General features: G+C 48.1%; 1 protein-coding gene across 1 annotated transcript in view; it reads right to left on the bottom strand.

The window, feature by feature from the left end:
* RNF216 (ring finger protein 216) overlaps window positions 1-24,721 on the bottom strand; it is a gene marked incomplete at its 5' end in the record, with an annotated part of 62,040 nt that extends 37,319 nt beyond the window's left edge. Inside the window, 12 exons of the mRNA XM_084270995.1 lie at window positions 9,462-9,540; window positions 9,993-10,141; window positions 11,083-11,220; window positions 12,177-12,227; window positions 13,180-13,319; window positions 13,619-13,733; window positions 14,657-14,821; window positions 15,567-15,669; window positions 19,668-19,744; window positions 21,428-22,282; window positions 23,367-23,503; window positions 24,655-24,721. Of these exons, the coding sequence (XP_084127121.1) occupies window positions 9,462-9,540; window positions 9,993-10,141; window positions 11,083-11,220; window positions 12,177-12,227; window positions 13,180-13,319; window positions 13,619-13,733; window positions 14,657-14,821; window positions 15,567-15,669; window positions 19,668-19,744; window positions 21,428-22,282; window positions 23,367-23,503; window positions 24,655-24,721 (2,076 nt within the window). The remainder of the gene's footprint in view (window positions 1-9,461; window positions 9,541-9,992; window positions 10,142-11,082; window positions 11,221-12,176; window positions 12,228-13,179; window positions 13,320-13,618; window positions 13,734-14,656; window positions 14,822-15,566; window positions 15,670-19,667; window positions 19,745-21,427; window positions 22,283-23,366; window positions 23,504-24,654) is intronic.
* Window positions 24,722-27,806: the final 3,085 nt, after the last annotated feature.

The following is a 27,806-nucleotide window of genomic DNA, read 5'->3' as shown; positions in this document are numbered from 1 at the left end:
CAGGTGTGATAACCTTTTCGTGTGGGCAAGATGGTCTTCTCCCTTGCATGCAGCAAACAAGCAAGGATGATGCTCATGGTGACCATGTGCAGATACACTGCCTGGTAGAGGAGGCCCTTTCCAACACAAACCTACTTGTCCAAGGAGTCCTGCTCCCCAGCTCTGATGCTATCATTTTGTGATGATAACATTTCCTGACCCAGTTTCTATCTTTCTCCTCACTCCTCTGCTACAAGTAGTAATTAGTAATGTCAGTGTTCTGGCTGGATTGCTACAGGCTCATTAATAATGCAAGAGTAGTAACAGAGAGAGAGAGAAGGGAGGTTTGAAGGTTAAAAGCAGTAAGAGAAGGCATTTGGGGGGGCATGCGAAGGGGAGGGGGGCGAGGAGAAGAAATGCTGGCCTACTGAGATTATAAACCATAAGCTTCAAAACATATTGTTCCTTTCAGGTGGCAGCGGTGAGTCAGCCATGGCTAATTAGAACATGCAAATCAGAATGACACACAGAGGTGATTTTTACTAAATTAGAAGAAAACCCACTTCTGTTCCACCTTCCCTTTCCGTCCCTAAACTTGCTGCCTCACCACTCTGTGTTCCTGTTCCTGTTCCCCATGTGTCAGGGGTCACTGGTAACCCAGCATCCCACACGTGACACGCAGCAGTTTCCTCTCTCCACAGCAGCCTCTGCAGGGCCCAGCCCGGCCCTGCCCATCTCCCGCCACTAATCAAGCTGTTCCTCATGCACCTTAACCTGCGCCTCCGGAGCTGTTTATGACACGTACTCTGGACCTAACATAGCTGGATTGGGGCAGGTAACCCAGCGTCCCTCATGCTTCCAAAGCTAGGGAGTCTTCCCCAAAGCCAACAGCAGCTCCCTCAGCAGCAACAGCCTCACTGCTTGCTGAAGGCTCACAAACCTCCCACAGCGCTGCGTCACCTGGAAACTGGTTTTCCCCACCTCCTTTTCCTGTCCAGCACAGAAATAGAATTAAGAGAGGAGCTTTCAGGTTTGGTCTCCCCTCAGCCTCCTCCAGGCTGAACAAACCAAAGGAATTCAGCCTCTCCTCATAGGACTTCTCCTCCAGACCCTTCCCCATCCTCTGGACATGCTCCAGTATTTTTATGTCCCTCTTGTCACGTGGTGCCCAAAGCTGCACCCAGTGCTCAAGGTGAGGCTGCCACAGCACAGAGCAGGACAATCCCCTCCCTGGACCAGCTGGCTATGCCATGCTTGATGCACCCCAGGATGTGTTTAGCCCTCCTGGTTGCTTGGGCACGCTGCTGGCTCATGGGTAGCTTGCTGATGACCAAGACCCCCAAATCCCTCTCAGTACAGCTGGCCTCCAGTGTCTGATCCCCCAGGCTGGATGCACCACCAGGGTTGCCCCTTCCCAGGTGCAGAATCCAGCAGTTCCCCTCATTAAACTTCATGCTGTTGGTGATTGCCCATCTCTCTAACCTGTCCAGGTCTCTCTGCAAGGCTTCTCTACCTCAGTGGAGTCAACAGCTCCTCCCAATTTGGTGTCATCTGCAAATGTACTTAAGACACCCTCTAGTCCTGTGTCCAGGTCATTTATCAAAATATTAAAAAGAACTGGACCCAAGATGGAACCCTGGGGAACCCCACCAGTGACTGGCCTAGAAACAACCCAGGTCTCTGCCCCTTGCAATAGATATGTGATCAGATGATATATCAGCTTATTTGACTGCAGCACAGCTCCCTCTGTCACTTAAGAGAACTGCTCCAAAGTCCCCCAGCACTAAGGGCTCAGATGATGACTCAGAAGGGATGGAAGGCAGCAGGCTCACCAAGATGAGCTCAGGAAAGACCAGCAAAGAGGTAAAAAAACCCCCAAACCCAACCATAAAAACTGGGAGAGATCAGCTTCACAACTGCATTGCTTTTTCAAAGAGACCTTTCAAGTCTCACTTCCTCTGCAGAGAGGAAGCGAGAGGGGAGCTGGGGGTTCTCGATACAAAGAGCTTCCCCTCCATGACAATGATACAAAGGATGGATGCTTTTAAAAAGAAAGAAGAAAAAAAAAAAAAGGAAAGCAGGCCAGCCCTGAGCACACTGTGACCAAATTAGGAAACAAACTCTACCCACAGCCTCCAAAATGGACATCGTCTGCAGCAGCCTTGTATTAGCTCAGGGAGTCTGATGACTCTTGTCATCTGCTGAAACCTGTTTATGTGCAAACAGAAAGGAGAAGCAAAACACCTCCTGGCACCACACACGCCAGGTTAGGCCATCTCAGTGCTCTGGCCCGAATGAAACTACACTCATCAGCTGCCCTGAGACAACAACACCCCCCCCTCCACTGCTGACTCATGCCCCTCCAAAGATAACTCTGCCCTGGAAGCACTAAGGTGCAGCAAGGTGAGGTGTACCCAGAGAGCCTGGAGTTTTTAAGTGCATTTCTGGAGCAGCTCACTGTGGCAGATGAAACTGAGGTTAGAGATCAGTGATTACTACGACAGGAATGTGAGGGGGAGGAAGGAGAAGGAAGATGTAGCTTCTTGACTAAGGTCAGAACAATGTTTTTAATTTAGCTTGGGAACAGACTTTTTCCATCCTCTCCAACCTCCAATTCCACTACAGCAGCAAAATGATAACCCTGGGCTGATGCTCTGCGAGTACAAGTAGCGCCGAGTAGTTTTAGCCTTAAACTCATCCCTTCACTGAGCTCCCACAGTGGTCCCAGGGCAGCTCGGTGGCATTGCTACCTGTTGTCAGGACAAACAAGTGACAGAGGCTGAGTTGCTCCACTGTTTAAAAAAATCAAGCAAATCAAGAGGCCTGAGCACTCTGCTCTGCGAGAAGGTTTAGGGTTTCTCTCTGATGTTGGGGTGATCACGTTACATTACTCTCTGCATGAAATGGAAGAACACTACTCCTCCCTTTCTCTTCCAAGGCAATCCAGGAGGAAAATGCAAAGCTCAGAGCTCATCTCAGCCTGCAGCAGATCTCAGCCTCTGCTCACTCCTCAGCACAAGTACAGGGTCCTTCCAGCCACAGCAGTTTGGGTACGGGACCATTCCAGCCACTCACCACGTTCAAGGTGACAGAGGACCTCTCACACCCTGATACCACTCAGTGTTCTTATCTAACCCCTCAAGGAGTCATCAGCTTCTCTCCAAGAACACTGCCACCTCATGTCTACACCAACCACAGGTCAGCAGCTGCTCGCAGCAGCTCCTGTGCCTACCCAGCTGCAGGCTGAGCCCAGGGGGAGAAGGGGGGACCAGACAGCTGAGGCTGAAGTTGCCATCCCCACATGAAGCTGCGTTCACCTTATCACCCCTAGACCTTTCCTTGGGAAAGGACAAAGCTACAAAGGAGCACTGCTACCTCTTACAGACCTGGCAGAGGTATTCATTGGTCAGCAAGTACTGGGAGAGCTTCCTTTTCACTCAATGGGTATTGCTATATAAGGCAGAAAGCAAGCACAGGAGTAAGCTTTGTTGCTTGAAATTGCACTGACTGACATGGTCTATTTTTAAACAAACTAGTTTGAGGTCTTGCTTTCAGCAGGGCTTTTTCCCCCTCTAAGAGACAGATACCCCATTTAAACTGTCCTCATCCCTCCGGTCCATTTCCAGGCTGGGCTTTGCCCTCTCCTCTCTGTCAGGCTCATTTATCAAGTGGAGCATTTCCACATACCACTGCATAAATAGACTTGACCTTGTGAAAGCAGCAGCACCTGAGCTCCCACTGATGGAGTCTCTCTACCTCACCAGAGCAGCCCACTCCTACCCTCTCTCCAGGTGAGGTATTCTCAGAGCTCCTGCACATCCCAAGGAAGGGGGGCAGGTACACAGACAAGGCAGGGAGTAATTCTGGGCTGATTGTTGTGCCTTCTCTCTGGAAAGGGGCAGCAAGGAACAAGCTGCTCCGAGCCCAGGCAGAGCATACACTGAAGAGCAAGCTATGAGGGAGAACAACTCACAACTCCCTCCTGGCCTCTTGCTTTTCTGGATGCTCCCTCTCAGCCAGGGAACAAGCTGTGTGCGTTCCAGGGCCGCAGAGCCCCCCAGCACATCCCTTGTGCCCCCTGCAGCCTACAACCACCCCTCCCACCCCCAAAGGTAACTATCCTGCCCAGCATAAAGCTGGGGATGAGATCACCTCCCCACTCTCAACACTTCCCACGCAACTTTGACCCTACACGCCTTGATGGGATGGACCACGTGGTTTAGCATGCGCGTGTTCTTCCGACACGGGACTGGACTTTTAAGGCTCTGCTGTACTAGAGACACTCTCCTGTTATCTGTCTTCCTTTAGGACTGGGCAATAAAGCTTACAGGGGTGTTATCTGCCGCCGATAATCACCTCAACCCCACCTTCGTCCTTGGTCCCTCCCTCCCGCCCATCCCTTTGAGGAGAGATCCAGAAAGCCCGGCCGCTCAGCCTGCAGCACTCCTGCCTGCGCTGCCACCGGCAGCATCGCCGCTCACCCTGCCTCCTGCACAGCGCTGCTGCAGACCAGTATCAATGTCCTTTTATGGAAGAAGAATGAAAATCGGCTGCCCAGGCGCAGAGTGCAGCGAGCCCGGCCCAGACGGCAGACGGAAACTTGCCATTTGTTGTGGTTTTGGCAGTGAGAGGGGGAGCCCGTTCCCATGCGCGCCGCTCATTTAAAAAGGGTGCAGCGAAGTAACTGAGCTGGAGGAGAAAGCTTGAACGCTCCAGAGCGGGAGGTTGCAGGGATGCAGCAACGAGGAGGATGGTGGTAGTTGTGAAAAGATGGTTTAGATCGTTCTGCTGGCTTGGACAAGCCCTCGGGACAAAAGCATATGTGGACACAAGTGCTCCACTCCCAATCTCCCCAGTAAGGACCTTGCTACACACCTCCACACCACATTTCCCTTTCTTCCTCACTCCCACAAAGTCCACTAAGCTGCATTCACACAGAATCAGGAGAATGTTCCCATTCTCTGTTTAAATGTGGGAGTTGGTTCTTGAGGTCACTGCTGCCAGAAAGAAGTTACAGGGCTCTGCCATAAGCAAGCACCACCTCTGGCTCTGCTCCCTGCTCAAGCTGTGGGGCTGTGCTCTAACAATTGGATACAAATAAACATGCTCCAGGAAAAGCGTACAGAGAACAGCAATAGGAATGGCTGAATAGAGTGAGATGGGGCCATGGGACCTTCAAAATGTTTGGGCTGCTGTCAGGAAGCTGAATGAGACAGCAGACTTCAACAGCTGGGAAAACATGTTGCAAACCAAGGAGAATTAAGTAATTCTCCATATGCACATCCTACTCTGAGGCATTTTAGACAAGCTCAATTTCTCCAACCAGAGCAATTTATTTTTTGTTGTTTTTCTCTCTCCACGTTGTACACACACCCTGCCAGTGATGAGTCTTGATATGGTTTAAACCTAAACCCACAGCACATCTGGAGCTGGGCAGGACAGCTCCGGGCAGCGATGCACCAGCCTCCAGCACAGAAGCAATGGGCCCCGCGGTACGTGTTGGATGACATCCCGTTGGATGGAGGCTGTCATCCTGAGCACATCCCCTGCTGCTGAGGATCTGATTACACAACCATTTCCCTTTGCACCCTATAAAACGCTTGTAGCTGGATCATAGCTGGCCAGGGCCGCCTCGATACCTGCCCCTGAATCCAACAGCTCCATGTCCCACTCCCGCCCCAGGCATGGAGATCGCAGGCGTTGCGGTACAGCCCTTGGTGACAACTCCTGACTGCAGTGAGGCCGCTCACGTCGACGCTGCCGCGAAGCGTACAACGTGCCTTACGCTTGTTAGCACAGGCTGCGGATGCAGCCTTAGCACCCTGCTAGGAGAAGCCATGTTCAGACACAGCTCGCCAGGCAGAGCTCTGTACAAGCTTAAACCTGCCTCGCTTCCAACAGAAAATGAAGGTTAAAAGCAGCTGGGTGCATCTGTTCCCGGCTGGCACCTTTAAATCAATCCAGAGACATTCTAACAGCTTAAAAAGCAGCCCCCTAAAACATCACGTCTTAGTCCTGCAAATTAAACACACGCACAGATTGCTGTGGCCAGAGAGCCTGACCCGAAGGTGAAAAAGCAGAACTGTGGAGATTTTATCCACCTGACATAGGCACAGCAGTGCTTCTCTATCCAGTGTGGCAGTTCGGGGTCCCAGCAGGCAATCCCACCCCCCACATACAGCGTCATTAACAGGAACACACTAAGAAGCCCTGAACAAGAGCAGCAGCTGCCCCATCCAAGGGCAGCGTGGTTTAGTGCCACACACCCACATTCACCATCACCCTTTTGCACCCAGCCAGCACCAAGGTAGACAACAGCTCAGCCCAAGCAAGTAACAAAATCCCTAAGCTACATGAAGGAATTTTTAAGGAAAAGTCTTGGAAATACAAGTCTCTGCAATGTGGCCTGGCTAGGAAAGGAGCATTGAGGGTTTTAAGCTCTCCTGCACCGGAGGGACAGCGCTGCTCCATGCATGCATTATTTCCATGGCAACGGCAGCTTTCACCTCCCCATCTCTTGGCTGGCTGAAAGCCCTGCAGTGCTTTGTGCTGAGACTGCAAAGAGGGGAGACCATCTCCCCCACCCACAACACAGCGCCTGGGAGAGCAGCAAGCAGCCCGGGAACAAAAGCCTTGTCTTCACCAACAATACAGGGTCTGGGGAGGAGGAAGGCAGCACAGAAAGGATGGACTTCCTTTTCTGGTGGGAAACAGTACTTCCCCCAACATGCAAAAGTACATTCTGGCTTCTCAAGGCTGCACAAGTCAAACAGCATGCTCCTTTCCTAGCTCTGTCAGAGCATGGGAAGAGAAACACGCATGGTTAGAGATGAGAAATTCAAGTGTTGCTTCCACACTGGGATACCTGCTCAGAATAAGATGGAGGTTGACTGAGCAGGCTGGCAAACCCTCCCATCACCAGGAAGCCTGGCTCCATGCACAGACAGTGGGACGTTACAGAGCGACACCAGCTCTGAGCCGAAGCTGCCTCTCCCCTAGCGCTGGCTCAGACCGCACACACACGAGAACGCATCGGCAGGGGGGCTTGAGCAACATTTTTCCCCCTTGCTAATGAAGCTTTTCCTCCACCCTGCAGCTTGTGATATTAAGATTCAAGCCCTGGCCACCTAACTAGGAGCCAAACTTCACGGCACACAGCTGGAGCCACAGTGGCCCTGGCAGATGGTGCAGGCTCATCTGCATGCTCTCCGTGCAGCCGCTCAGCCACAGAAGGTGACCAGTAGCTCAGCTTGTTGCTGAGGTTACAATTAGCTATGTTTCAGTCCCTGCAAGGTGCAAATGAGTGGAACTACAGGTGAGATGCAGCAGCAGTGACCTGGGTGTGCCTAAAGCTCTTATTATTGACCCAAACTTACACACAGCCCAAACGAAGGCTTCCAGCTGGTTCCCATCACTTACTTCAGGATACATCCATAGCTGGCCCTGATACATACATATTTTAAAGGAAAGCCTGAGGGCAATTGACATGAATTATCAAAGCAAGACAAAGGATGCAGATGACTGAGCACAGAAATACAACAGGTCCACCACCTGGTCCTCTTCTCCCCACCCTCAAAGGGCCTGGAGGTTTCAGGAGAGACATTTTGACCTTTCCCTTTTCACACTTCCCCTTGCTTTAGGTTCAGCTGTGTGAGTGCAGCCCTTCCAGCCAGAGAGGGACTCCTTCCAGGATCCGTCATCACCACCACTGAGGCTGCCAGAGGCACTGCTAGCAAAGCCAGCACATCCTCTCCAACCTCTGCAGAGTTCCCCAGATTAGCCCTTTCCTCCCTAAGGGCAACAATTTCCTGCAAGCAAGAGCATTAACTGAAACTCTTCATTCTAGAGAGACAGAAGATAACGGGAATATGAAGAACTACCACAGCTGATGCTGGGAGACAACACCACATCCTGCTATCCGAATTCCTCACCCTCAACTTCAAATCCTAGAGTCGTTCAAGACTTCTAAGAAGAGCACAAAGCTACTCAGCAGATTTTCAGCTAATGAATCAACACAAGCTGTCCAGGAAACCAGAAATCCAGCCCACTGGAATGCTGCAACCCCAGGGAGAGGGGGGAGACAGGCAGTACGCTAGGAAGGAAATGAAACAGCAAGCCAGAAGGAAAAGAACGTTCCAGCACTGACCCCTCTTCCCAGTTACAGTGACACATTACACATTTTAGGAAACAAAGCGACTTCATTTTGCACACTGAAGCATTCGTGTTCTTACAGCCTGAAATTCGTTCTGTGGTGCTGACACACGTACAATTTGAAAACAACTTGGGTTTTAGAAAAAAAGATATAAATATAAACGTGAATCAACATTGCCACCTAGTGACCGTCCTCACTCGTGACGCCTGGGTGATCCATCAGAATCACATTTCTTCCCCAAATGCCAGAGGTGGATGTTCACAAAACCTATTCAGAGACTGGACATCTAAAATAGAATTGTGCATGTTTCATAAGCATGCTTTTCCACCCTGGTAAATTCAATTTTCACTACAGAATGCAAAGTTCACTGATGGCAACTTCAATGTTCCCAGACAGTGTGAGACTTCCTACTCCTTCCTCCAGTCAGGCAAATGGCAGCATGGCATCAACAGGAGAACCCAAAGCTGAGGCAGCAGCAAGGACAAGGTTAGTGATCTCAAGAGGAATCTCAGTGATTAGCAGGAATCTCTGCCAGGGGACAAGCAGTTCATGGGTGCTGCAGGGGAATTCATTGTTGTGGCTATGGTTGCACAAGACACTTTGTAGCTTCAGGGCTGAGGACTTGATATGATCGTCCTTGGCTCGCTGGCACCCAATGTTAGTGGGGTTCTGCCCACATTCAGGAGACTGGGAAACACATTTCTGCCCAGAACAGATGGTGCAGAAGCAGCAGCAAGTTCTCCCCACTCCATCCCCCACTGGGCCTGATGATTCTCCAGTTATGGCTATTAGCAAACTTTGAGAGAAGCACAAAGATCATCTGCCCTTTGAACAGGCACATTTCAGTGAGCTCTTCAAACGGGTTTTTCCTCGCTTCCAACTGAACCTCTATTCAGGCAACAGCATAAAAGGAAACCACAGATGCCAGTTCTCTTCAGGGGAAGTTTGTTTCAGCTCATTCCCCAGAAGTTTTGTTAGATAAAAGATTACAATTTGGTTTTATGACTTTTAAACCCCCAGCTTCCTGTTCACCTAAAACATTTCTGTATATGCAAGACAGAAACCTAAGGCACCCAGAAGCTTAATTTAGGCAACATCTTCCAAGGAAGGAAAGGAATACTGTTCTCTTATCAATAGTGCCCCAAAATACCTCTGTCCAGCCACAGTTTTACAGAACATCAGCAGGATCCAACAAGTGCTTTGACTGCTGCCCCACACAGCCACCTTTGATACTCATCCACCTGCCACTAGGAAGTGTGAGTTGTCCTCCCAGCTCTCCTGCCCAACACTCTGGAAGAACCCAAATGGGAAGCATCCCCCCTCCAATTACCTTTCTGCAGCGGGGATTAGGGCAGCTGAACCGCTTCACATCATTGTCCAGAAGAGCTGGGAAGTTACAGAAGGGACACCTGCAGCCCAAAAGATGATACCATTAATGCAGCATGCCAAGCATATCTTTGCTGAGAGCAGAGTCAAAGAGCTGTGGGGTAGTTAATAAGGCTGCCAACCAAATGCAGGCTGCCAGGATGTGCTGACTGCTGCCTTTCTGCTTGTATTTCTTCGATCACTTCCCTGTTTGCAATCAAAATATTATATGCTCAGCACTGCTTTTTACCATGTAATTTAAAGGATCAGCACAGAGCCAGCAAGCAAATCTTGGGGGAGACAAGTCTATTGAATTTTAATCTCCTAGTCAAAGGCAGCCCAACTTGAATAAAAACAGACCTGGAAAGGCAGAAGCCTTAATTTATAACACAGCTTTCTGAAAGCTACCTATCTCATAGTCAGCACACACTCATGGTTTCAGGGAACTGATTCCTACAGCAGGACGTGCAGTCTGCATCCTCTGCCAGACACTCACCTGACGAGCTCATCTGCACAGGCAGCAGCCACCTCCTCCTCAGCTTTCCGCTCATAGTATTTACAGAGGATGTTCTCTGGAAGCACTTTCTCCAGCTCGCTGGTAGGGAATGAACACGTGCAACTGCCTTCCATGCAGCTGAGCTCTGACTAGGGGTGGAAGGAGACAGCTGAGGTTCAGTACAATGCCAGCAAAAAGCGAGACTCAGTACCCAGAATATTCCCAAAGCAGCACAGAGCCTTGCTTAGAGACAACACAGCTTAAGTCAGCAGATGACTGCCAGAGAATGGATCTGCTATAGAAAGAAGACTAGTTAAACAGATCAGGCCTCAAGCAAACTCTAGGCATGAAGATGCTGTTCATAGCTGGGGTTCACCAGATCCAAGTCCACTGTAACTGCATTTCAGCCCATCATTCCTGTATGGTCTCTGCTCACAACCAGCATGTTGCAGTCTTGTTGCTGCAGTCATAAAATAAAGCTGCTGATTTGTACATTTACATGAAATACCTCCTAGTTTGATCAGCACACCTTGAGGCAAAGGAGCACATACACCTCAGAGCAGGTGACTCATTCATACCCCAGCTAAGCACCAGGATAATTGCTAGATAAATTGGAGACTAAGAAGGTTAGTAGTATCATAGAGGAAACAACCCCCAAATTAATTAGGATCACAGCGACATCATGAAGGACAAACACTCTTAACTAGGAGGAGACTGGCACAGGCAGAGATAAGAGCCTCTTCTCTGTGCAGACGTCGTAGGATTATTAAATAGAAAATAAAGCCAGGCAAATGCAAGCTCGTGTTGTCACCATGAATGCTGCAGAAAGTCTTCCAAGTTGCTAAGCACAGAGCACAAGAGATGGCTGTCAGCAAACTGCAATCCTGCTCGGCAAAGATCCTGCTGTGAAGTTCCCGGCTGCACTTGATGGTGACACTGACTTGCTGCATTTGGATTTCAGGACATAATTCCACTCAGGCATTTCCTGACAAGCGCAGCTACACCTGATTTAAGCAACACTATGCAAACAGTGTGAGCTCCCAATGGCAATTTATGCATTTTGCCCCTTACCCAGTTGGGAAATCCTTACCTTCCCAGAGCCAAAGACTGCCTCCTGAGCATATTTGATTAGGCACTCCTTGCAGAACAAGTGACCATCTGCACACTGAGTTAGCTCTTCAAAGGCAAACTCCCCATAACAGCAGCGGCACTCTATCATCTGACCATCCTGCAGCCATCAACAAAGGCATCAGCATCAAAACAGTGACAGCTACACCAACATACAGGCACAAACAACTGCAAGCCAGAAACAATGCCAGCACTATTATGTACACCATTCCATTAGATACTCTGGTGGTCAAAGCTCATTAAAAGCACAACCAGAAACTCAGTTGTAAATAGCTTAACAGCTACATGTCCTGCTTAACAGGTTCCAAAAAGTTAAAGAATTATTAAACCACTGTGTATTCTGATCTCCAGGCAGAGAAGCATCTTGGGGTCAGGAAGCTGCAGTCTCAGGGAGGCAGCAGAGAGCACACACCATCTGCATGGGAAAAGCCAAACTTCAGATCCATTTCCCTCTAAAGGAACATGTACCCATCTGCCTGGGGAGATCATGTCTGAGCCTCTGCACTACAGAGGCAGGGGAGCTTGCCACGGTTGAAGAGTATGCTCACTTCTTCAAAGGTCCAACATCATCTCCAAAGTTGGAAGAGAAATGGGAATTGAGAAAAAAAGGTAACTCCACACTCTCTTGGCTTTTGTGTCTTTATTTAAAAGGAAAAGACCTGATTTTCAGGTTTTTAAAGAGTCCTTTCTGCAAATGGAAAGCCTTTCCACTGGCAGAGCTCCAATGACAGCAAATCTGTTTTAATGGTGGTAGCAAGAACAAACCTGGTCCTATCCTATTGCAGTGTTTGCTCTGGCCAGTAAAGATACAAGCAGCAGCTGCCTGAATTACTACAGATCATTACATACATCAATACTGTCTGCTGGACGTGGCTCTTGTCTACCTTCCTTTCCAGAAGCCAGCACATTGCTCTGCCAGCTCAGTGAGAGCAGCATGGGGCAAACGCAGCTTCAGAAAAGCTCCATCCCAGGAGCCAAAAGAGCCTGTAAAGTAACGAGTGTGAAACAGTGTCCATGCCTAAGCTGAACTGAAGGGACCACATTATAGATACTGACCTTCTGATACTGCTCCTCATTCATCTGCAGAGCAAGGAGAAAGTCTGCGTGCTGTAAGAAAGACATGTGCATCTGTATTTACAGAATAAAGCCATTTTCCAGCCTCCACGCTCTTTTACATTATCTCAGGACTTACAAACCACCATAAAAGGCTCACTGTCTGCTTATAACATCACCCAGCCCACCCTTCCAATCCATTAAGCTATTTATGATTCAGCTAAAACAGATGGGAGAAGCAAAGGCAGCAAGAACAAAGAACTGAATTCTGTATTATGGAGAGCTGCTGGTTCAGGTTTCCATGGGCAGAGATAATCTCACCCAATGGGCCCCTCCAGAGAAAGCCCTGAGGAACATTAGCTTTGTGGTTAAAAGGGGACACTATCCATCTGCTTAAGAGACAAGGATCTTTTGAGACAGCACTTCAGGAAGGTCTGTAGGTGCAGAGCTGTGAATTCAGTCTTCCCTCAGACTACCCAGGGAAGACAAAACACCAGTGGGTGTTGCAAGGTTCTGCTTCAAACACAGGGTCCTCAGCAGAGGACAAGATGTTCTGGAGACAGGACTGCCAACCTGTGGAAGGCACAGTGAGTGGACAGACCGCCTTGGGTCATTGTTTGTCATAAACTGAGCTGCAATTACAAGCCCTAAAGCAGCAGAGAAGCCTGCTAACTAATTAAAGAATTAATTTTGTAGGAAAAAAACAAACCCTGGAAGAGTGTAGTACCACAGACTATATATCCACATCAGCAGATACCTAGAAGGTTTTCAGCAGCTATATATTTAGGTATATGTGAAACACTGGGGGTTTTTTTCCCTCCAAAACCAAGTAACTTGGGAAGTCTCATACATGTTCACTGGTAAAGGGGCAGAGGTGGTCAGCCACTCAATGTTCTGTTCAGCATTTAAACTTCTCTAGGAGGCAGATTTTCATGTTTAGGCCCAAGACCTCTGCAGTAGTTGAAGTTTTCTGCACCACAAGATCAAAGCAGCTCCTATCACTCACCTCTGCCATCTCTTTGACTTTCTGCTCATAGAATTCCTGCTCCAGCAGCACGGGTGGCAGAAGGGAGAGCTTGTCATAGGACCTCCAGTGCCGCCTCTTATTCTCCAGGAAGAACATGCGCTTCTCAATTTTCACATCCCCTAAAGCCAAGTTAAAGGCACAATGAAACGGGATGGAGCAGCCAGAACAAAGCTTAAATCCTTCTCCCTCCACACAGCACCAGCTGCACAACTTCAGCATCTCCAACAGCACCGTACCAAGCAGAGGTACTAACATATACTATCTCCAAAACAGACACCAGGCAGTGAAAGAAACAGCTGCTTTGGGGTCACATCCCTTTTCAGAACAGCTCCCTTTTAAGAACTGTACTTTCTTCTGTGAGCCAGCTCTGCTTACAATAACGATGCAGAGAGCACAATCCATTCAGCTTGGTATTTACCTTGCTCAAACTTGAAGTCTATGTATGAATATTGATTCATTTCTTTCCTTCGTTTTCTTTTCCCACTGGTTTCAGGAGACAGCTCCTGCCATTTTTTGATAGCATCTGAAAAGGCCTAGAAAACAACAGACAGACTTAAATCCTGTCTGCTCCTGGAAGAAAGCAGCAGCACAGTACAAGCACATGCATAAGACTGATCTGAAACCATACAGAGGCAAGTACACCTCCACCTCTTTCCCTCACTCATCCTGCTGCTCTGCAAACTGAAAAAGCCCTCATTCCACAAAAACAAAATAGTTGAGCCACACAACACCTCAGCTATGAGCTCTGGCACAGCTGGTGTCCACTGTGATGCAACAGAGCTGGTTTGGCTTTTTTTGTGAAGTTGGGTTTGGGTTCTGTACTAAAAAAAGCCCAAACTCTCAGTGCTCAATCAAATGAGGAGACACAAAGGTTTTACTTTAGGCAAGCCCTGCAATAGCAGAGAGAAGCTCAAGCAAGAGGAAGGTATCAAAGGGGCAGATCCAAGCCTAAAGCTTGAAGCCAGGTTTATGATGTTTGCTGATACATAACACAACTGTCTTTGCAGCTCCATCACACTGGAACTCTTTCATGAGGAATATAGGATACATTCCATAATAATAATGAACAGGACAGTGAGACTCAGGCTTCTCTTTAGTCACACACAGTCAGTTAGACCAATAGCAGCAGTTGAGTGTTTGAAGATTTAGCAAAATGTCTAGGCTTTATTGGCAATTACACTGCACTTCAGTGCAATGTACAGGAACCCTTCTCAGTTTCATGCCATCACCTAGCTAGAGCCTCCCCTGTTCTAACAGAAATAAAAACTTCCTGCAGCACGTCTGACCAATGAAGTTTGCAAGTCTCTATTAACTGGATTAATACTTCTTAAAAGGAAAAGTAAGATCATGAAAAAATAACCATAACCACACATTAGCAGATGGTACAGTAAAGCAAAAGACATCCCACTGCTCTCCAGAGACAGCCCTAGGAAAGAAGTGAGATGAACTGGAGAACCTTTCGCGTGATTGCATAGTGTCCCTTGAGTTCATGTAGTGCCCACTTAATGTCTTGGCTGCTCAGCATCTTGAAGTCTGCCATAAGGAGGTCAGCTGCCTGAATAAAGCACCGCTGATCAAGGGGGGCAAGCTTGGAAAAGTTGAAGTAGTCCACTTTAGGCACCTAAGGAGAAAAATAGGAAAGATATAAAAAAAAAGGTTGCTACAAACACACACGAACACCCCAAACTGCTCTTACAGTGATCAGGTCCTTCTGAAAGGCCACCCAAAACGGTGGTTACAAAGCACCCAGTCCCAGGGGTGTGAAGCCTACTAGTCTACGCACTTGTGTGGGTAACCTGCACCAGACAGGACCCAGGCCACACAGTTTACAGCCACTGTGTGACTGCACAAGACAGCAAGGAGAGGATCTGTTTAGGACTCTGCCAACTTCTTTGGCTTGAGGCTGAGATGCTTCCAAGAATAGAAAGAAGTATCTGACACTTCTCTCTCAGGCCACACACAGCTATTCCAACATACTCAGCAGGGAGATTTGCAGTTTGGAGGCTGAAAGGCCTAAAAGCTACACAAGAGACCAAGGCTACTTCCTGTGACAGAATGCCCAAGGAATTCCTGTATCAGTTATCCAAAGGAACACTTTGGACAGGGTGCTGGACAGGCAGGGTTGAGGGTCTTGCTGAAGGCAAGAGAGAGGACATGGTGCAGCTATACAATAGCAGAACAGGAAGTCATCTTGCAAGCAGGTAACTTTTGCTGTTTAACACCACCTTAAATGCAGCCAGAGCCCTGAGTACAGCTCAGCCAGGCACTCCACAGATACACACTAACAGAACCAGATGTGCCAAGATCTGTACAGCTTGAGTGGACTGTTTGGGAGACACGTTGTAGAGGAAGATACTCTCACTTGCCTTTGTCTCATCTTGGCTGGCGAGCAGGCTGCTGCTGGGATTTAAAACCACTCTGCCTTCCTTCTTTGGGTAATCTGGGTTTTCCAGAAGAAAGTTACAAAGTCTGAAAAGATAAATGTAGTTACTTCAGGGTTTAGGAGCTCAGGTTCATTCCTTGCTTGTCCAGTTTTTAGTATCATGTAGTTAGGACAGACAGGCAAGTCACAGCCTGCCCTGTAAGAACCCAGAGGTCTCAGACTAGAGCAAACTGAAAGTAAGTAACTGAGAATTAAGGAAGGAATGATGTCTGCAGAAGGAACAGCAAACAGATCTGTCTTTCAGCAGTTACATTTACATAAGAGAAGCCTGTATGGGCAAACTACTAACCACCATACACCTCTCCATGCCAGCCCAGAACAGTCAGGCTCACGTACCCGCAGGTAAAGCCACGTCAAGCGGTACCTCCTCCCAGCACACCTCAATGCCACACAACTAAGAGCCAAGGAATACTAACTTCCCTCTACTCTGCCATTAACATTGTGAAGACCATACAAGGAAGAACAGCCACAGCATTAATCAAAATCAAGTTACCATCTACTACAGCTATGGAAAAAGCAGCACACAAATCCCTACAAAACCTCTGAAAGGAAGATTACAGACTCAAATTCCATTTAAAAGCCTCCACCCTCCATCTACTGTCACATTAGAGCAGAGAGAAACACATTTAAACTGCATTTACATACAGTATGTACTCTGACCACAGGTTTCATTGTAGGAAAGCTTGAAATCACACCAGCATTGTCCAAGAACTCCCACTAGACTGGTTTAACGAGAAGAGAAAATAATCACTAAGAATTGCTGAAAAAATTGCATACTGGCCTGTAAATGCAGCATACCCAAGATCCTACCACAAGCAATCACAACTTTTTCAGGTTAAATTTAGTTTCACTGAGTATTTCAGCTCAGAAAAGGTTCCAGCAAGTAGTTTCAGAACACCCAGAGGTCCACCAATACTTGGGAAACCCTTCTGAATGGGAAGCTTGCTGAAGGCTGTGTCAATCAGCCTGTCAGAGCTTAGTCTGAACCCTCACTAGCCAGCTGTGCTGGCTGGGTCAAGTAACACAAGCTGTTCCTCAGTTTCCCCAGCTGCAGAATGGAGCCAGGAAAAGCAATTAACATTTGTAAAACTTTCTTCAATGCTAAGGTGCTAGGTTGCAGCAAACACATAATTGCAGCTAATTTACATTCCTGATGTCAGAAATCAGTCCCTAATTAAGAAATCTGAACTGGCTGGAAGCATTAAGCTGCTATCAAGGCATGATTACTTTAGCCCCGCTTCCACATTCAAAGCAGAGGCATTTCTTTCTGTTTAATCAGGTATTGACATATTGAGCCAGAAGCTTTTGACTGAGCTGAATGCTTCTGCACACAAAAGCTGAATAGATGATACCCTGCTAAGAGGAGCTCCCACATCTTATCTTTCACATCAGTTGAAAGTTTTTAAAGACCATCATTTGGGAAAACAACAAACTATCTTGGCACTGAGTGTTTAATCGCTTCCAGCCCTTCCCCTGTCCCCCCCATCCCTTTTGTAGGAGATAACTGTTCTAATCCAACAAAACCGAAACTTCAAGGAGCTCAAATCACTGCAGCTCAAACTCAAGGGTTTCAGCTGGGGCACACAGCCAGGATACAATCTGAACTCTTCTGCATGTTGCTGTTCCAATGCCTGGGCTTTGCAGAGATGTTAACCTCCAGTGTCTGACAATTAGTTAAGTGGGTCCCGGCGTGCAACGCACGCACACTCGCTGCACTGTTCATTAATATCTGCACCACAGGACACAGAGCCACTTAAAAGCCTCATCCCTGCCCAAACCCAGCCACCCTTATTTATTATATTTCAAGCCTGATTCAGCTTGACATACCATGGAGATCAAAGAGACCCTGCCAGCAAAGCTGACCGCTACTTTGACCCGTTTGTTCTCGTACAAAAGACTCAGTGACAACTCAAAAGACAGTTTGGTTAAAGGCATAAAAATATGGAGAAGAAATCTTTATCATCCAGTAAGTGGGTAACGCGCCGCTGAGCAGACACTGGAGATGGCCCACAGGGAAGCCTGTAAGCACCTTTTCATCTCACTGGGTCTGTGGAACACAATAGGAGAGAAGAGATTTCAGGAGCAAAAAGGGAAGGAACACATTAAGACCAATAGAAGCTGATAGTGGGGTTTAATTCTATCAGGCTTTGCTAAATCCCCCCCAGGACACAATTTTTTTTCCACACAATCTGTGTGAGGATCCTGCAGCCAGATGCCTAACTGCAACAGCCCTATTGCCCCAAGGAATGGCCCTGGCCATCATCTTCTATATTCCCTGTGCCACCAGCCATGCCAAAGTGCATGAAGCACACAGCACAGGCACTTGAAAGCTCCTGTCCCACTGACCACACCACCACTGCAGGGACAGCGCTGTCAAACAGCAAGAAAGAAGCTGCAGTCTGACGACTTCCTAACCAAGCAGCCCTGCTCTGCAGGCATGGCTTCACAGCACTGGCAGAGGCAGCAGAATAGGAAATCCATGCCCAACGGATGGCATCATCCTTCCTGCCTTGCCAGTGAACTTGTTTATAGTCCAATAACTAAGTCCAAGCCTCACACACTTGAATGCCACTTAATCAGTGTGCCAGTTAACTGGAAAGGGCATTGGATTCGGACAAGACAAAGTAAATACTCCAGCAACCAACACCTATTCTTCATTCTTGTATCACGTAATAAGTAGTTTCAACGTGTTTGAGGTAACAAGTGACAGCTGCAGAGAGAGAAAGGGAGAGAGGGGCCACCTAGCATCAGACACAAGTCAAGTGATTTGCTTCAAACCTCTCCCCTCTGTGTTGCTGGTGCCAACACACACAATCCTTCACTCCTCAATCACAGAATTGTAGGGCTTGGAAGAGACCTCCAGAGCTCATCAAGTCCAACCCCACTGCCAAAGCAGGGTCGCTAGGACAGGTCACACAGGTTGGTGTCCAGACTGGTCTGGAATATCTCCAGAGAAGGAGACTCCACACCCCCCTGGGCAGCTTGTCCCAGGGCTCTGTCACCCTCACCAGGAAGAAGTTCTTCCGCATACTGGTGTGGAACTTCCTGTGCTCCAACTTGAGGCCATCGCCCCTTGTCCTGTCCCCAGAGACACTGAGAAGAGGCTGGCCCTTTCCCCTTGTGTCCCACACTTGAGATGTTTATAAAGATTAATAAGATCCCCTCCTAGTCTTCTTTTCTCAAGGCTGAACAGCCCCAGTTCTTTCAGCCTATCTTTGTAGGGGAGATGCTCCATTCCTTTATTCAGCTGTGCTGGCTTCACCCAAAGGGTACAGAGATGACACAGCTTAGCAATAACGTTCATGCTTTGGGCTTTTTAATTTTTTTTATAAAATTTTGGCTCTAACACGACTCCCAGAGACATCAAACATGATGAACACTAAGGTGGTCTTGGGCTGCTAACACAACTGGGAAAGCAACAGTCTTCACGCTGATTTTCCACTCCTTTTATTTCCCTTCTTGGCTCACACTTCTGCTCAATTTCACCAAAATCAGTCCCTCAACAGGTATCTAGAATCAATCCTACCACCCTTAATTGCATTTACTCTATCTGCAAAATGTGATGTGAGAGAACTCAAACAGTACCACTGCTACTTGATTAAGCAAAAGAGATCAAAGCCAACATGACACTAAACCAGGGAGTCCAAAAAGCTGTCAAGCTTTACTTGGAAAAAGCCAAAACCCAGTGAAATTAAGAGGTAGGAAGCTATTTTCTTCAACTCAAAACTCACCAATCCACTTCTGTACTATGTTTTAAAGAAGTCATCTCAACATCTTATCCTGTCACTCACCCATTTTAAGAACCCTAGTAATAGATAAGAGGAAATTAGATCCAGTATCTTTAAAAAGGAAATGATTTTTGAAGCAGAGACAGTACAGCACAATGTCAGCATTAGAGAGGGTTTAAGAAAATCCCCCAGCCTGGATATGCTGTAGAACTGCATTGTTAGCAGGTGGGGAAATGGAACCATGACTGCAACCAGGCTGTTGCACAGCACACCCTTGCTCTTCACTCTCTACTTACACATTTAAGTCATAACAGTTCTTGCTGCTGATTAGATCTTCAACATATTCCTCCTTCACATCCGGGAATCTTGCTTCCTACAGTAGGAAAAGCTAAAGGTTATGTAGGTATTAGAGAAGCAACAGCACCAGAGACAGAGACCCCTGGGTAATTACACAGCACACTCTGGAAACATTGGCCAAAGTGGATTTCAAGGGACCATTTATATCCATCTAACCTGGACATCACAAGCTGCTGGCTTTCCTTTACTCTACAGGATGATCACTAACAGCCCTTTCTCACCAGAAAAATATGGGTAGGGATCTGAATGGTTGGCTGGAAAGAGGAGAGGCACACAGGTAGGATCTACAACAGCAGCAAAGCTAATATTTACCCTCAGACAGATGATGGAGTTCCAGATTGCATGCAGAAACACCACATTCCAAAGCAAAGGGAAAAACCCAACAGTACATACACCCACCCAAACACACTACCTGTGAGATCAGAACAGAAAACAAACCTTTTCTGCCACTCCTGTGAAGCTCTCCCACCACCACCACCACCCACCTAGCAAAGAGCACCCTTTGCTGCTCCCTCTTCAGTGGGTTTCTGTACAGTTAGGGTGCAATCAACTGTGGCATATGATCTCTTGCTTTGCAAGACTGAACTGGGCAGGGTTGTCACCCTTAACAATCCAAGAGGAGCTACTCATCCATCTCAAAGCAAATCACCAGTCAGCGAGGTCTTACTCAGAGAACTGAGCTTTGCTGGACTGGTACTAAAAGAGTATTTTCCTCAACCCCAGTTTTCCCTGATAGAATCAGATATGGGATGTGGAAGGAAGCCTTGAGGGGGATGGGGTAAGATATAGATGTAGTAAAATATGCTTCCTTGTAAAAAACTATTTCATAAGGCATCATGAGAGACCCTTCATCCCCAGCAATCAAGGGGGTGTGGGTGCTGGAGGGGAAAATGTGAGACATGGAAGCATGACCATGTTTTTTTTGTTTTTTGAATACACACCATGTTGCCCCAGCTGTTAAGCATGGCAAAGCTTAAGGACTAAATTCTGTGACTACCCTTCTCAGTGGTTCAGCTCTTGCCACTGGTGCCCCTCACGCTGCCTTCACATGCAGTCAGAAAGAAGCACATGGAGTTTGCACATTGCTTATCCCCTAATTCCTCAGGGCTACTGCTTGGAAACCTGCACTGTGAGGGCAACTATTACCCTGACCACTACAGTGGCCTTATCACAGCCATGGACTACTTCAGGGGAGGCAGCTGAGAGCAGCCAGGGCTCTCAGCCACAGGTCTCTAAGCCCTCTCACCCCCACCCTCTATCCCTCTACCAGTGCTTAATGTCTCAGTTTTGCTCCCAAACCAGCTCTACAAAGTTGGGTTAGGAACCAGCCAGACAAAACCGAGCTGGCAGAACTGGGAGGGCAGTAGCCTGTAAGGGAACAGGCCCATGTTACCTCACTGTTCCCTGCAATCCGTTCTGGTAAATCTCTCTGGCTGAGAGCCCATCCCAAATCAAACAACAGCCTCCATATTCACATCCTCTCACCACTTCTGCCACAGTGCTGGGCTCAGCCTTTCAAACCAAGGATTTCTACGACTGTTCATTCATGTTCCTCACCTGGTGCATAGCTGAGCCTCAGCCAAAACAAAGAGGATTTGCTGCTGAAGTCAACAGGGCTGTGCTCTGGGCATGTGAAACAGTACATGCCCTGAAAAACCTGTCTGAATAACATGTACACTGAAGCCCTGGGTATACTTACTGTCTCTCTGATGAGCAGTGCGGTGAGGTCTTGGTCCTGCCCAGCAGCATTTTGTTCTGGCACGTTACTAGAGCCAAGTTCGTGAGAGCCCTGTGTGGGGAACGCTGGGCCTGGCTGCTCATTGTCTATCGCTGCTCGCTGACCCGTTTCTTCTGGTGGATGTGCCAGCTGGGGGGAAGCAGGACCCGGAATCCCATCCTGCTGTGGCTCAGGTCGGGGGAAGGCTGGCCCAGGAGCCTCCTCTCCATATGCCCTCAGAGGTCCTGGCTCTGCTTCAGGCTGCCCTTGCTGAGGAGCACAACCATTTACTACAGCATGTGGCTCGCCTTCCATGGGCTGCAAGTATGGGTGACCCAGCTGGCTGTTCTTCTGGACCTCCTGGTCTGCAGTGGTTGCAGCAGCTGCTGCTCCGAGGTTTTGCTCTGGTTCCGAGTCCTCTCCTTGCCAGCCCTGTGCTTCCACCTTCTCTGCTTCTTGTGGTGGAAGGTCTGCTTTCTCCATACAAATAACTTCTCTGTTAACAGGCTGTGGAGTGATCTTTGTTGCTGGAAGCAAACTTGGGCCAGGCTCCTGCTTATCTGCAAGCTCAAACCTGGGGGCATTAGGCTCAGATGGTCCAGGCTGCTGCAAGGCAAAGTTCTCACTCTCATCCCTGCTCGGCCCAGCACTGCTCTCCACAGCATCATTATACTGGTCTCCCTGGCACAGCAGAGCTGAGTTCTCATCTTGCAGATACATGTTCCTCAAGGGCCCAACAGCACTTTTAGAGCCTCCTTCTCCCACAGGGTTTGTGCCCTGCCATTGAGCAGCAGGTCTGATGACGTTGGGACGCAGAGGCTGCTGATGCTTTGGGGTCTAAAAAGAAGACAGACAAGACTAAGTATGGAAGCTCTTGCCTGGACGTCACAATCCTCACTCTGGATGATCTTTTGCACCTAACAATTTCTGATGGGAAACATAAAAACTCTGTTTAAGGTGCTTACAACATAAAACTGCAACCCTCATATTTTTGTGTCCCTGAACTCCATCCTCAGTCTGTCCCTGGGTGCTAAGAGAGTATCTGGCAGAACTGAAGTGCACAAGACTTTCAGACTGGAATAATTTCCTGAGCTCACTCCAGTCCCCACTTCACTCCCAATAAAACAGCCTGGAAAGATGAACTACCTGATGGCATGTTTGGATTCATATCAGTTTATTTAACCAGGCAGCAGGAACCAAAGCTCAAACCTGTTAATCTCTGGCCTTGTTCTTGCCTCTGGCAGGTTAGGACTGCTGTGTGCCAGAGTCTGAAAATTCCCTGCTCCTGTTTTCAACTCAGAATCAGAAGGGTCAGCTTCACAACCCGTTTTCTCAATGCCTCTGGTTACTTTAACAGGAAAGAGGAATATATTCTTATCATAGCTTAGATATTAAATGAGACACTTAACCATGGGAAGCCATGGTTAAGCTTTTGGCCCTCCTCTGTGTGATTGCCTGTGCCAGTGGAAAGAGATTTAATCAGGTGGGCTGGCTTTGTACTGCTGGAAAAAAAGCAACATAAGCATCTGCAACAGCCCAACAACAATCCAAACAGCACAGAGGAATATAAAGCATACAAGGTCAAACAAGCCATGTTTTGAAAACTTGCCTTCTAAGAAACATCAAGTCCTCTCACAAAGCACACCACCTTTCTGGGTTTAGACAGACAACTTTATGGAGCTACAGCCTTAAAGAACTTTAAATGCAATGAGTTTAACAGTCTAGTTCATCCCTTCTGTCCCCAAAATACAATTAAACACTTAAAGCCAGCAAAATCTGTCATTTCAATGTTAACTTCAGGCATCCTAAGTAAATTACTCTAACTGGATAGGGCTCTCAAAGGAACACATCCAATATTTGCACGAGGGTCAGTCATAGAAGCCACAAATAAAGCAGGACAAGTGAAAGAACAAAAAATTACCTCTGCCAAGATCACTACATCATCATCATCTTCTTCCTCATGCTGCTGCTCTGCTGGTGCTTCCAGCAACAAAGGTAATTCTTCATCCGAGGAATCTGATATTGTGATAAGACTGTCGTCCCTGCGGTTTATCCAGTCTGCAGTACAGCAAGTAAAGGCAGCTGTTTGCTCAAGGTAAATAACTGAAATTACAGGGCACCAGCACTGAAACATGAAAAAGCAATCTCCAAATTTGCATTGCAGCAGGCAGCAGTGCTCAAAGGTCACTGGTTCCTCGGCAAGTTACTGTTACAGCCACTCCTACTCCCCCTGGCCCTCTGAGCAACCTGCATGAACTACAGCTCACCAAACGGCACATGCATGAAACACTCCAACACCTGTGCAGGGATTCTTCTATCCCAAACTCCCAGCCTGAGTCAAGCTGCTGTAAAGATTACTCCAAACAAGCCACATACAGAGCACTTCCTAATTTTGGGGGAAAAGTCCTGAACTTTCAGTATCTCAGGGACATTTTCTTTTATTAATGTACAGCACATTCTAGAGGAGAGATAAGGTTCAGTGTGCAATTCCAGCTCTTCTGAAGGAGTGTGACTTTGCTCTTTCAAGTGACTTTGTGTACCTTATGCAAGGTTGAGTGTCCCTGACTGTGGGCACAGAAGATATCCTGTTATTAGATGATGACAGCCTTGTCCCCCAAGGCTTGACAAGAGTGGCGTATACTTGAATGCAGCTGCTGGAAGGCAGGAGGGACACCCCGAGCCAGAAACAGAGGGTTTCTGTGCTGCAGAGAGTGTGTACAACCATGCTCTCCCTGTGGTGTGACACAGTGGTTTGGTTTATGCTTTAGCATTCATGAGTATTCATTTATCACCTTCCAGGCATACACAGAAAGATCGCTTTGAATTCCACTCGTGGAGGAAGGGGTGCCACCACGTACAGCCCTGTGAGGGTATGAACACAGAGCCAGCCTCTCCTAGGAGGTCCTCAGAAGGGTGGAACACTGTAAGCCCTCAGATCTGTTAAAATACCTCTACATGCTGTTTGAGAAGCTCACACTCTGCCTTAAGGCAGTACAACAGGAGAAAGACGAGTGCCAAGTGTTCTGCATGTCAGCATTAAAGGAGAGAGTTTTCTGTGGGTGGTGGTGCAGTGGGTGTAACAGAGCAGCAAAGGACAGGGCAAAGCAGGTCCCCAGCTGGCTTCTGCTAGCAGCTCTTCCGAGGCCAGTGGCTGAATCCTGCTGCTGACAAGCAGAGTTTTACAGAGATACACACAGGTCTGTACTCACCTTTCCCTCGGTGGCTACGGAAGCTGTTCAGGTTGATGACTTCTTCATTGCCACGCCTCTCTGCCATCTTAAACAGCTGCACCTCAGGGTGTCAGTGCCGAGGCATCGCAGTCAGGCTCACACCAGCAACTAGAAGACACAAGAACAGGAGAGAGTAAGGCAAATGCAGCAGTGCCTGAACCCAGCCTTCCCAATCGAGCCCCGCAAGACATTTTGGGGCTTCTCCTGGCTCCCCCAGCAAAACCTCTCCATGAGGATGTCTTCCTGCACCAGCTTCTCAGCACCTAAGAGCAGACATGTTTCAGTTGTCTTCTGTTCTGACAGTTAAGACTGAAGAGTGCCACCAGGCCCCAGAAGCTTCACTGGAGAGTAACAAAGATGCTTATAGCAACGCTATCACAGAATGTGTGTGTGGGGAACACAATTCTGTCCAGCCAGGACTCAACATACCCCCCCACCATCATTACATGGGTTTTCTTTCTCCAAGTAGTCAAACCTGATGCACCAACTCACAGTGGTGTTGCTGCCACCAGCTACTGGTGAGAGGACCAAAAGCCGCTTGCCTGAGCTGCCACAGGGCAACACTGTGTAAGCCCACATCTCACGACATACCAGCTGACGTCATTACAGCCATCCCCTATCACACTTAATGCCATGATGTCATACCACACACAAGTGCTTGTGGAAACGCCATCACCACAGTGAACAGCCAGTATTATGGGTCAGGACTGACAGCCTAACTGCCCAGGAGCTGAACTGTGAAGCGAGCTATGCTGCTGAAGTGGAGACACTGGCATCACACCCTGACTCTCCCTGCGTGCCGCCAAGCTAAGGCACAACTTCAGAGGGACCAGGGGTGCTCTGAGCTCATTTCCACATCATCCATGCTGTAGACATGTCAGAAGGAAGCTGCACCCCTGTCAGGGCCATGTACAAGTGCGTGGTTTGTGCCCACACTAGGAACAGGCACAAGTCACATTTACAGCACATGCTTCCTTGCCACCACCTGCTATTTCAAAGGAGACCTCCCTGATTTAGAACACATCCCCTCCTCAGTGAAGGTTTGATACAAATTCCAAGGTACACCACCAGCTCTCAAACCAAAAAGAGAGCACAACAGGAACCAGGTTCCTTCACAGGACTGAGCTTTAGGGACTAAAACTTGCTACCCCGACCTGTTCTCAGAGAGGCACAATGAGCCGGCTGGAGGCTCCCAAAAAGGATTAGGAGATCAGAGGAGTCACTGCAACCTGAACAGTAGGTTTCCATTTTCTGCTCTGTCAGCTTACAGCTCTCAATTCCCGCTATCAGAGCAGCTGAATACCTACAGGAACTCAGACCACAATTTGATCACTGGAATGAGAAAGGAGATCTTTTTATAGAGAAGTATTCATCTCGGTATTACAGTATGGAGGAACCTGTGTTATCAATATTACTGATAAATACATTGGAAGAAGATGGTGGGATTGCTGTAAAGTCATGTTTTCTAGTGCACAAGAGCAGTATGAATCCCCCCTGGACAATTGTGCTTGGCCACCTCTGCAGGGAATGCGGTTTGCAGCCAGGACAGCAGATGAAGATATCAGTTCAGATACATACTATGTACTTACATCCATCCCCTCCCCAAGGGCACTGGTCATTATCATAATCAAAATACTGTAATACAGGATAAAATAGTAACAATTTTAGAAGTATAATTTAGCACTTTAAAAGCCAAAACCCAAGCCATGTTTCACAGAAAGCACACGTGGCTTTGAGCAGGGTACAGCCCCTCCTGCACAGACACAGCCCACAGCCACACACATTGGCAGCAGGATAAGCGAGCAAGGCAGCAGTGTTTCCCCCCTTAGCAGGGCAGGACACTTGCTTAAGGAGCCAGCAGCACAGCTCAGTGCCTGAAGCAGCCTCTTGCTGAGAGTGCTTCTGCCATAAAGGTTTTTCAAGGCTTGGCTACCAACAGCCATTCTCACCTAGTCCCAGCACCGGTGATGGCCCAAATTTGGGCTAAGGAAGCACAGAGGCCTCTTCTAACCAGCACTCCTACAAATACCCAACTACTCTTATATTTGAGCCCCAAAACCTCGGTGGCACACCCTATTTCCAGTAACAGCTACAAGAGTATCACAGGCATACTGATGCCTTGAAACGCCTTCATAATCAATATTTTGGGAGCATTTCCACTAGGCTCTTCAGCTTCTGCCTCATGAGCAAGGACAAATAAGTCTTACTTTACCTGCCAGAATGGCATGGAAGTGCTGTTCTCCCCACTGCAGACATGTGCTGGGGCAGCAGCTCAGGAGCTGCATCACTCTAAGCCTACCTGGTGAAAGCCCTGGCCTGTTTAAAAGGTCACATCCACATTACTGCATCTGTATTTTCCCTGGTACTCATGAACAGCTACCACCTAGAACCACATGGCTTTTTTCTATCCTTAGCACTCCCAGTCCTTTAGAAAACAAGATCAATACACCTCGTGCCACTTAAAAGCTGATGGAAGCACAGAAAGGACCAGCATGGCCAAGGACATTGAGAGGCCCAGCAGCAAAGCCTGGAGTGGCACCCTGGCCTCCAGCTCAGGCTGGCTGGGAGGAACAAGGATGACTGTGAAAGCCACAGTCAGCCCTGGCAGCATCAAGTGGTGCAGACAGAACCTAGACAGGAATCTGCTCGGATCTGCCCTGTGCAAAGCTAAGTGGCTGGGATGTGCCTCCCCACAGGGGTACAGACACATCGGTGGGTGGGTCAGTACCAGAAATGCTCGGCACAGTCACCAAAAAAGGTGTTCTCCCAAATAGTTCACGTGGTGTTTTGTCCAACACTGGCTAACCCACAGCTGCTCACTTCCAGGAGCAAGGGGGATGTGAACAAGGCCAGCATTAAGACTGTGTTGTCCATAGGCAACTCCAGTCCCTGCAGAGGGGGCCTTGGGCACCAAGAAAGAGTTGCAGGAAATAATGTGAAATTCAATTCAGGATAACACACTGTCTTCCCCCCTGCCCTATACAAGAAAGAGATGAGCACATGTCCCCAAAAGACCCACAGTGGTCTAAAAAAAGCAGAAATAGAATAAACCACATTAACTGCAATCCCCAGTCAAGGCAACAACAACAAAAAGCCCAAGCCTGGAAAGAACTGGCAATGTACCACTCTTC

The sequence above is a fragment of the Gallinula chloropus genome (genome assembly GCF_964237585.1).
Source record: "Gallinula chloropus genome assembly, chromosome: 15".
Classification (NCBI taxonomy): domain Eukaryota; kingdom Metazoa; phylum Chordata; class Aves; order Gruiformes; family Rallidae; genus Gallinula; species Gallinula chloropus.
This window is presented reverse-complemented; position numbering and strand designations above follow the sequence as displayed.